Source organism: Gracilinanus agilis, chromosome 3, assembly GCF_016433145.1.
Source record: "Gracilinanus agilis isolate LMUSP501 chromosome 3, AgileGrace, whole genome shotgun sequence".
Classification (NCBI taxonomy): domain Eukaryota; kingdom Metazoa; phylum Chordata; class Mammalia; order Didelphimorphia; family Didelphidae; genus Gracilinanus; species Gracilinanus agilis.
In genome coordinates this window covers 211191309-211202035 of record NC_058132.1, presented here as the reverse complement: position 1 = coordinate 211202035, position 10727 = coordinate 211191309, and the positions used below count along the sequence as shown (strand labels likewise).

The window sequence follows — 10727 nt, the reverse complement described above, 5'->3', positions numbered from 1 at the left end:
TCAAGCTGAGACCATTTGAGAAAAATATACCTACCTCTTCAGGAATAATCTAGACTCATAAGAGGAGACATAGTCAGCTTTACTCTTTGAAACTGAAGTTTGAGTACTGACAATACCAGCTTAAAGGGCTATTTCTTATGCCAATAGAAATGTCCTTTGGAGACTGCCTGACCTTTGATCCAACCATATTACCGCTGGGTTTATACCTGAAAGAGATCATAAGGAAAAATACTTGTACAAAAATATTTATAGCTACACTCTTTATGGTGCCAAAAAATTGGGAAATGAGGGGATGCCCTTCTATTGGGGAATGGCTGAACAAATTGTGGTATCTGTTGGTGATGGAATACTCTTGTGCTGAAAGGAATAATAAACTGGAGGAATTCCATGTGAACTGGAATGACCTCCAGGCATTGATGCAGAGGGAAAGGAGCAGAACCAGGAGAACATTGTACACAGAGACTGATACATTGTGGCAGAATTGACTTTTCTACTAGCAGCAATACAATGATCCAGGCCAATTCTGAGGGTCTTATGAGAAAGAACACTATCCACATCCAGAGAAAGAACTGTGGGAGCAGAAACACAGAAAAAAACTTTTGGTTGGTCTCATGGTTCTTTGGGGATATGATTGGGGATGTAGACTCTAAACAATCACCCTATTGCAAACATTAATAATATGGAAATAGGTCTTGATCAATGATACATGTAAAACCCAGTGGAATTTCTTGTAGACTACGGGAGGGGGGGAGGGAAGAGGGGAGGGGAAGAACATGAATTATGGAATCATGGAAAAATATTCTAAATTAATTAATTAAATACATAAATTTAGAAAAAGAAAGAAAGAAATGTTTTTTGGTTGGTAGTACTTTTAATTCTTCCTAGTAATTCATGAATTAGTCAGAATTAATTTCAGTAATTTATTTCTTCATATCATTTATATCCTTGTAATATGCCATCTATATGAAGGAAAATTTGAAAAGGGTAGAAAGAATATTAAGATATGAAGATATTGGTCATGGAGAACTGAATAGGAAGAAAGCAGTTTGTATTTATAAATATGGATTTATAAAATGGATTACCAAATTTTCTGATTTAATCTATTTATAGAAACATAGACAACAGGACTATGAAGGAAACTTTGAAATCTATTAGTCTACATCTTCCACATATATTTTACAGATGAGGTAAATGAATTCTGTAGAAGAAAAGTCACAGACTGAATTGGTAGCAAAAATTTAGAAATCAGAACTATTTCTACCATCCTATAACACAAATAAACCATTCATAAAAATTCTAAACATTTATTTTATTGAATAGTTCATCCAGATCTTACTTAATTTGTATAGAGTTTCCTTGAGTTTTTAGTCTAAGTAAAGCTGTTTTCACCTCTTTGTTCCTCAATGTGTACACTATGGGATTCAGCAAGGGTGTGATCATTGTTTGAAAAATTGCCACAATCCTGTCTACAGGATGCATGGAGCCAGGCCTTAGATAAATAATAAGACCAGGCCCAAAGAAACAGAGGACCACAATGCAATGGGAAGCACAGGTCTGGAAGGCTTTGTGTCTGCCTTCTGCTGTGCGGATCTTCAGAATAGCACGGACAATTGACACATAGGAAAGAAAAATCAGGAAGCAACATCCAGAGGCCACTATGCCAATGTTTACAAAAATCACCATCTCATTGACTGATGTGTCAGCACAGGCCAATTTGAGAATGGGTGGTGCATCACAGAAATAATGCTGGATTTGATTGGGGCCACAGTAGGACAGGCGGAAGGTCAGGGCAGTCTGGGCTGCTGAGTGAATAGCACCACTGAGCCAAGTCCCTCCAGCTAGAAGGGCACACATTTTACCACTCATCATGGTAGCATAGCTGAGGGGGTAAGTGATTGCCAGGTAGCGATCATAGGACATGACTGTGTAGAGGAAACACTCAGTGCTCCCCAAAATGTGGAAAGAATAGAGCTGGGCCACACAACTGTGAAAAGAAATAGCACCACCATCTGGGGAAAAAAGACCCATGAGTATCTTGGGCACAGTGACAGTGGAGAACCACATATCAATGAAGGAAAGGTTGGCCAGGAAGTAGTACATGGGAGTGTGGAGGTGAGAATCCACTTTAATCACAAGCACAATGAAGAGGTTTCCCACAAGAGTTAGTGCATAGATTACTAAGAAAATCCCAAATAAGACAGTACTTAGTTCTGGTGGGTGGGGGATCCCCATAAGGATGAATGTGGTCACAAAGCTCTGATTATCTCTTTCCATTTAGACAGTAGAATTCTTCCCTAAAAGAGATTAAATTAACAAATTTACAATAAAATAACAAATTAACAAATTACTTAACAAACACTTTTTGATCTGAAGGAACTTACATTATATTGGAAAAAAACAATATGTGCATGGAACTTAAATATAAGATATATAGAAAGTACATAGTTCCTGAAGTATGTATTGCATATAGGGTAATGTATTTGGACTTTACCTATTCATATATACTAAAGCTACAAAAGCTTCAATATTAGGAAGATGATACTAGAAGCATTATGGCTTCCAAGAAACTTGGAAAGACTGATGAACTAATGTTAGAACTATATTAGAAGTGATTAGAAAAGCAGAATATTTATATAAAAGAACAATGAAAATTTAATAGTGGGATTAAATTTCAGTGTGGGCCAGCAGAATCCATCTGAAGAAGCATGTGCTAACTGTTTCTAGTCAATCACATGGAAATTTTGGGTACTTCTGTGTGCTAAACCACCAAATTGAGAATGCTTTTGTTGGCTGATAAGCTAGAAATATTAATGCCTTGGAGAATTTTTAAGAGGAAGTGAGCTCAAATGAAGTGATTTAATTCATTCTTGCTTCTAATACTGTCAAAACTATTGAGTCATTCGCTATGAAATTTGAGGAGGAGTAGTCCGTAGTATACATGGGACAATAAGTACATGTCATCTAAAGTTCTGCCTAGTCAACCTGAGCCTGCGTTTTCATGCTGTCTCTTTTTTTTTTTCTTTCCTGATTTTAGGAGAATGAGAAGCTCTCCAGAGAAGATATACCTAGGATTGGAGATCACCTTGAAAATCTAAAATATCTTCTAACATTCCAAAATTCTTTATGATAGAGCTGTTTGATGACCCAGAAAGAAATTGAAAATGACCATCAATAAGAGAATAGGGCCCAAACTGGTCAATTTTACTAAAAAGCAGAGCAGGAGTTTGAATAGTGGAGAGCTAAGGTGAAGGATAAAATGCCTGATCTGAAGACCTGTCAACTGTTCCTTGTTCTAAAGAGGTTTAAGTATGAGTCACCCAAGAGAGTATCATAATAGTTTTAAGTGACTGAATCCTTTTTTAAGTTATTTTGTCAATGCACTCAATGAGTCTGATGTGTTTCTTAGCATTTCTTTTCTGGGTAGAAAATAAACTTCTATTCAGTAATTGATTTACATTGTATATTGAGTACTGCATTACTCTCCATTTGGGGGAGACTCAAGACATGAACCAAAAATTTAATAGTTTTTTTTTAAGTAACCTTTGGTTTCTTTTTTAGTATCATTTCTAAGGAGGGGCAATTGGGGGTTAGTGAGACTTTCCTAGGATCACACACCTAGGAAGTGTCTGGGGCCAGATTTGAACCCAGGTTCTCCCAACTCCAGGACTGGCACTCTATCTACTATGCTATTTAGATGCTCCCCAGAATCAAATTTTTAAATATTTTTTTCTGGGAACTTAGGGCAGACATTTAAGAGACTAAAGTAAATGAGAAATGCAGCCTAAGTCCTCATATTAGAAGTCAGGTTCTCCAAGGAATAAACCTGATCTGGACCACAACCCTGGTTTCTCTTAGAAAGATTGAATCTGTACAGTGTCATAACCCCTTGGTCCTAGCAGTGGCTCTTTAAGATTAGATAAAGGAAAACAATTCTAAATGATTAAAGACTGCTAATCAATTCCATAACCAAGAATGAATTCCTTTAGAAGACCAATGATAAATTTTTCTTTCTGGAGTTACTGGCCTAACTCCTTCTCACAGTGGTAGGTTAGGTCCCTAAAAGAGTGGATGTTGCTACTTTCAGGGTTCTATGGACAAACTTGAGGGGGGATAGTTTATAACACTAGCTCAAGAATCCCCACTGGTATTCTTCTCATTTGGGAGACTGTTCTTTAGCAAAATATTTAGTAACTGGCATCACTAGCACCATAGTTTAAATGTTTTCTGCTGGACTAGATCAAGCTACATTCTTATCTACTGCATAAGCTTTCTGTTCTGTTTGACTACTGTTGGATATTGCCAGGAAGCTCCTCTGAAGTGGGGAAGATATTGCTGAATAGTTCCAGGTAGGTCATTTCATCTCTTGATTCCTGCTGCCATGTTGGGATAGGAGGGTCACTCAGTCACTTTGATCATCTCTAGTTATAGTGTCTCTTTTGTAAAAGTTGATTCATTGGACTCCCTGAGCTTGCTTTTCAATATGTGGATGAGTTTTTTTTTCTGGTTTTAACTACTGGTTTCACTAGGTGGTACTGTCTTTCCTTCATCTAGAGGACTTCAGTTGGGTTTACTGGCCCAACCACTGCTCATAGTGGTACATTTGGTCCACTGAGGGTTTTTTGTTACTACTTTTAGGGTCCCATGGACAACTCTGAGAGTAGCTAACTTCCCAACACTAGTTCATAAACCCCCAAATGGCAAGTTCTTTGAATTTGTCTTATTGTTTCCTGATAACTTGTAGTTTCATTAGCTTCTATTTGTCCAATTCTAATTTTTCGGAAGTTATTTTCTTTCTTGAGTTTTTGTGCTTCCCTTACCTTTTGGCCAATCCTACTTTTCTTTTTTTTTTCTTTTTCTTTTTTTAAATTTTAAACCCTTAACTTCTGTGTATTGACTTATAGGAGGAAGAGTGGTAAGGGTAGGCAATGGGGGTCAAGTGACTTGCCCAGGGTCACACAGCTGGGAAGTGTCTGAGGCCGGATTTGAACCTAGGACTTCAATCCTACTTTTAAAGAGTTGTTTTCTTCAGTATTTTTTTCCTTCCATTTACATTTGGTCCATTTTATTCCATAGGGAGTTGTTTTCTTCAAGGTATTTTATGCCTCATTTTCCTTTTAGCTTATTCTAGTTTTTAGGGAATTGTTTTTTTCAGTGAATTTACCCCCAGTATTGAGTTATTTCTATCAGTTCTCTTATGATTTGGTTTTAAAATTCTTTTCAAGTTATTTCAGAGATTCTTTTGAGACTCGACATCCTTCCATACTTTTCCTTTGATGCTTCACATATTTTGGCATTGTTGTCCCCTTCTGAGTTTGTATTTTATTCTTCCTTGTCACTAAAATAACTTTCTATGGTCAGGGTTTTTTTCATCTTTTGCTCATTTTCTGATTGTTTTTCTTCCCCATCACCCCCATTATCTTATCTATTTTTTGTTGTCTTTTCTCTGTTCCTAGGGTGTACTGCTCCAAACTTACAGAGTACTCCTCCCTGGTACTTGGGGGTAGGCTGCCTTTATTCTTCACTGTGTGTCTGTTGAGGAGATGGCCCTGTTGGCTTGCTTTGAAGAGGTTTGTAGCTGTTTTGTACAGGCATATTCAGCACTCCATGGTTTGACCTTCTCAGTGGCTCAGCTACCTATAGATTGGATGTAAGAGCAGTCTAGCACACTCTTAATTTAACCTTCCTTTCTGGTTCAACAATCCTTTCCTTCAATGAGGCATTCTATTTTTCTTTAAGATAATAGATCTCAAATCAGTCAGTTCTACTTTTCATACTCTCTTCAGTATCTCATACAGGCAATTAGCTAGGGACAAAGGTATGAAAATCTTCTTTGCCCTAGAGGCAAATTCATTGTAATCATTCAATGTAAATGAAAAATTCAGGCCTAGGACTCCCTGTAGTTATGTAGTTATTCCTTTTACATCTGGGTATTTCCCTTTATGTTTCAATGTCTGTCACATGTACATATACATTATTTTATGTTATATAAATTATTTTATAATATACAATGATATAGTATTTTGTATTATATAATTATAAAATATACTCACTATTATATGTTATAATATGTAATATATAATATATATAATATACATGCTATATCCTACAGATAGTATATAGCAGCTTTGGCAAACATTTTATCGATCACATGCCCAAACTGCAACTTCAAGCCACCTGTGAATCCCCCACGTTACCCCAGAGAGTGGAAGGGAGGAAGTACAGTGATCCCTCACTTATTGCAAGAATTACAATCCAGAGATCCCTGTGATAGTTGAAAATCCACGAAGTAGCAATGTTATATTTATTTTATTTTATATATATATATATATTTTAAGACTTTATAAACCCTTCCCACTCTCCTATAAACCTTTTCTATGTATGGGCACAGTGCAGAAGAGCAAACAGACTGATGNAATATATATATATATAATATACATGCTATATCCTACAGATAGTGTATAGCAGCTTTGGCAAACATTTTATCGATCACATGCCCAAACTGCAACTTCAAGCCACCTGTGAATCCCCCACGTTACCCCAGAGAGTGGAAGGGAGGAAGTACAGTGATCCCTCACTTATTGCGGGAATTACAATCCAGAGATCCCTGTGATAGTTGAAAATCCACGAAGTAGCAGTGTTATATTTATTTTATATATATATATATTTTAAGACTTTATAAACCCTTCCCACTCTCCTATAAACCTTTTCTATGTATGGGCACAGTGCAGAAGAGCAAACAGACTGATGATACAGTTACTGAGCCAGTTAGAGCCCAGGATACAGAACACAGTGCTGTGGTTGGTCACCTTTCATTCCATCAGTCAAGACTGTGCAGTATACAATCTCATGTTGTAAGTAGTAGTGGGTACTGCATGTCCATTGCATACAGTATGGTATTCATCCACAAAATCCTGAGACATAGTGATAACTCGGTGATACAGAATTAGATATATTAAAAAAAAACCTGATATAGTAAAGCCATGATGAGTGAACCACAATATAGTGAGAGACAACTGTATTCCCATTGGGCTGCTGAACAAAGGAAGGAGCATGCAAAAAATGTCCTTAGGCATGTTGGAGGGGGGGAATGGAGCAGCCCCTTCCAGCATGCTGGGGCATGTGTGCCATGCCATTGTCAACATGAGTATACAGTAATCATAGTATGAAATATATTATATGTTTTAATTATATTCATGTAATTTTATAATTACATAAATTTTATAATAAACAATATAAAACTACTTTAATAATTAATATATTAATATTTAACTATGTGTGTAATTTATATTTATGTATTTCTATTATTTCTATAGTATATAATTATATATAATTTTAGTATATATCTATAAATAGATATAGATTTAGAAAATTATCCAAATACTTAAAAGTAAGCATGCACACATTTATATGTATAGAGACAGACAGACAGAAAGGGAAGAGAGAGACAGAGAGACTCAGAGAAAGACAAAGAGAGAGACAGAGAGAGAGACAGAGAGACAGAACTACAGACTGACAGAGAGAATTTTATGAAGAGCCTTTGAGGTTTTTTCATGAACATTATATTCTGGAAACATTATTCCCTATAATACCTGAAAAGAGAACAAAGGAAAAGTACCAATCTACCTTATTTCCAGAGATACTGAATTTAACACTTATCTTGAGGAGAAAATTGATATTCTTAAGAAATTTTAATCATTATGTAGAATGAAATCAATAGTGACATTTTTTCTTGATGCAGTCACCTACTATTATATTGAGATTAAAATTATTTTGACTGTAAACTTTTTAATAATCAAAATACTATCAATTGCTAACTTTATCAATCATTAGCATTTCTCCATGCTACCAATAAAGCCCAACAGCAAGAGATGGAAAGAGATAGCCTTTACAATAACTGTAGAAAATATAAAATATCTGGGAATATACCTGACAAGAGAAATCTAGGAACTATATGATCACAACTACAAAATACATTTCACACAAATGAAGTTAGTTCTAAACAATTAGAAAAACATTAATTACTCATGAGAGGGGCAAGCCAATATAAAAAATGACAACTATTCTTAAATTAATTTACTTATTCAATGCCATACCAATCAAACAACCCCAAATTTTCTCACAAAGCTATAAAAATAATAAAATTCATCTGGAAAAATATTTAGAATGTCAAGGGAAATGAGAAAGGTGGCTTATTTGTACCAGATCTCAAACTGTATTATTGAATTATAAATATCAAATCATGGCTAAGAAATAAAGAGAACTAATGGAATAGATTAGGCATTCAACATACAATTGTAAATGACCATAGTAACTTAATATTTGACACATCTGAAGATCCAAGCTTTCAGAAGAACTTAATATCAAAAAAAAAAAAAACTTATGGGCAAACTAGAAAACAGTATGGCAGAAATTAGGCATAGATCAACACCTCATATCATATCCCAAGGAAAAATAAAAATATATACATAATTTAGAAAGAAAAGGTGATACCATAAACAAAGTAGGGGAGCACAAAATTATTTACTTGTCAAAGCTAAGGAAAAGAGAAGAATTTAGGTAAAAATAATGCACAGAGAGCATCATGAAATATAAAAAAGATAACAGACAATATTGATTTTTAAAAGTTTTGTACAAAATAAAGCAATGCAACCAAGATTAAAAGGCAAATAACAAACCAGGGAAAATATAGCAAGTCTCTCTGACAGCTTCATTTCTCAAATATATAGAAAATGGAGTCAAATTTATAAGAATATAAAGCATTTCCCAATTGACAAATGATCAAAGAATATAAACAGGCCACTATCAGATGAAGAAATTAAACTACCTTTAGGCACATGAACAAACTCTCCAAATCACTATTGATTAAAGAAATGCAAATTAATACAACTGTCACATCATCAGACTGAGTAACATGATAAAAAAAGGAAAATGATAAATGTTAGAGGGTATGTGGAAGAATCAGGACAATAATACTGGTGGAGCTGCAAAATTATATAACCATTCTGCAGAGTAATCTAGAGTCATGCCCAAAGGGATTTCAGACTGTGTATATCCTTTGGTCCAGCAATACTACTATTAAATCTGTATCCCAAAGAGATTAAAGATTGAGAAAAGAATCTACCTATATAAAAATATTTATAACAGTTCTTTTTGTGGTAGCAAAGAACTAGAAACTAAAGAAATGCCTATCAATTGTAGAATGGCTGAACAAGTTGTAGTATATGCTTGTAGTGGAATACTATTGTGCCATAAGAAATGACAAACAAGACGATCACAAAAAACCTGAAAAGATTTATATAAAGCGATGCAAAGTGAATTGAACATGACCAGGACATTGTACACAGAAACAATAATAAACAATGATCAACTTTAATGACGTAACTATTAACAAGAAGGCTTGCAAGGATCCAGAACAACACCAAGAGATTTATGACAAAAAAAGGATATCCACCACCAAAAAACAAACAGATGGAGTCCAAATGAAAATTGGAACTCACCATTTTTTCTATATCTCCTGCATACATTTTCCTCTAATATAAGCCATATGTGTCTTCTTTCACATGGGAATATGAATTACCTGATAAAATATGCATAACCTATATCATATTACCTGCCTTCTTGAGGAGGAGGGAGGCATGAGAAGAAGATGAGAACATGAATTGCAAAATATCAGAAAATAATTATTAAACAATTGTTTTGACATGTGATCTGGAAAAATATTTATTATAATAAAATTTGTTACCTTTATCTTTGTTTTACTATTGCTTTTATTTGTTAATAAATTGTATGTTAGTACCCACTATTGGGAAAGGATACTTCTCAAGTTTATTTGAAAAATTATATTTAATAAATTGGAATAAGAGGGTCAAAACAACTGATTGAGTTTGCTTTTTTATTATTTAGTAAGAAACCATCCATTTATATCTCTGAATCACTCTAGAGCTTGGAATGATAAAATTAAATATGATATTGCATCAACTAACAGTCTGAGAAGTAACATAAGTGAGTGTGACAGACTACACATAATATCTTCTTACACTAGCAAATAAGGAATTGGATGTCAGAATAGAGAATTTAGGGATATTATGCATAAACTTTCCTAGATCTCTGGAATCATGGAATATAAGCTAAGAGAAGACAGTATCCTTCACAGGAAAATATAGACCTTCATGATATGGGTGTTATATGCACAAAAATTCATTTTAATAGAAAGATATGGAATTGTAGTGTTTAGAGTGAAATAATCAACTTGACAGGTGACAGTGGCTATTTTTTGAGACAGCAAAATGCAAAGGCCAAAGAGATTTAATGTTAGAAAACTTCATGAATCATCATGTAATTAGAAAATTATATTAAAATATAAGTCAGCATGAATAAAATATTGAGGAAAATAATCTAAACTATTTTTATGTGATAAAAGTCCATGAGGAATAAGTTGTGACCTAAGATAAAAAATTTTGGAAGCTTTGCAGAATGTTCCTAGTTTATGTCTCTTTGAAGCATAGATTCTTTATATGAAAAATGGAGATAATAAAAGTACTTGCCACAAAAGATTGCTATGAGGAAAGATATTTGCACATTTTGAAGCAATGATTAAATTTGAAAATGCTTAATTAACATTTTAACAATAATTATCATTTTTCCTTAAACATATGAGATTATATGGTACTCTATTAGGAAAAAAAATTATCCTGCATTTTTTTTGTAAGACAGCTTCATTCCAGAGG

The 10727-nt window shown here is 34.3% G+C and overlaps 1 protein-coding gene across 1 annotated transcript; it reads right to left on the bottom strand.

The window, feature by feature from the left end:
- Positions 1 to 1332: 1332 nt before the first annotated feature.
- LOC123241392 (olfactory receptor 10G7-like) lies at positions 1333 to 2274 on the bottom strand. The gene has a single exon (XM_044669048.1). The coding sequence runs from the start codon at positions 2272 to 2274 to the stop codon at positions 1333 to 1335; it is 942 nt and encodes a 313-aa protein (XP_044524983.1).
- Between the last annotated feature and the right edge of the window lie 8453 nt (positions 2275 to 10727).

Bases quoted from the DNA above. Each gene is read 5' to 3' on its own strand.
- LOC123241392 (XM_044669048.1), bottom strand. From the start codon at position 2,274: ATGGAAAGAGATAATCAGAGCTTTGTGACCACATTCATCCTTATGGGG.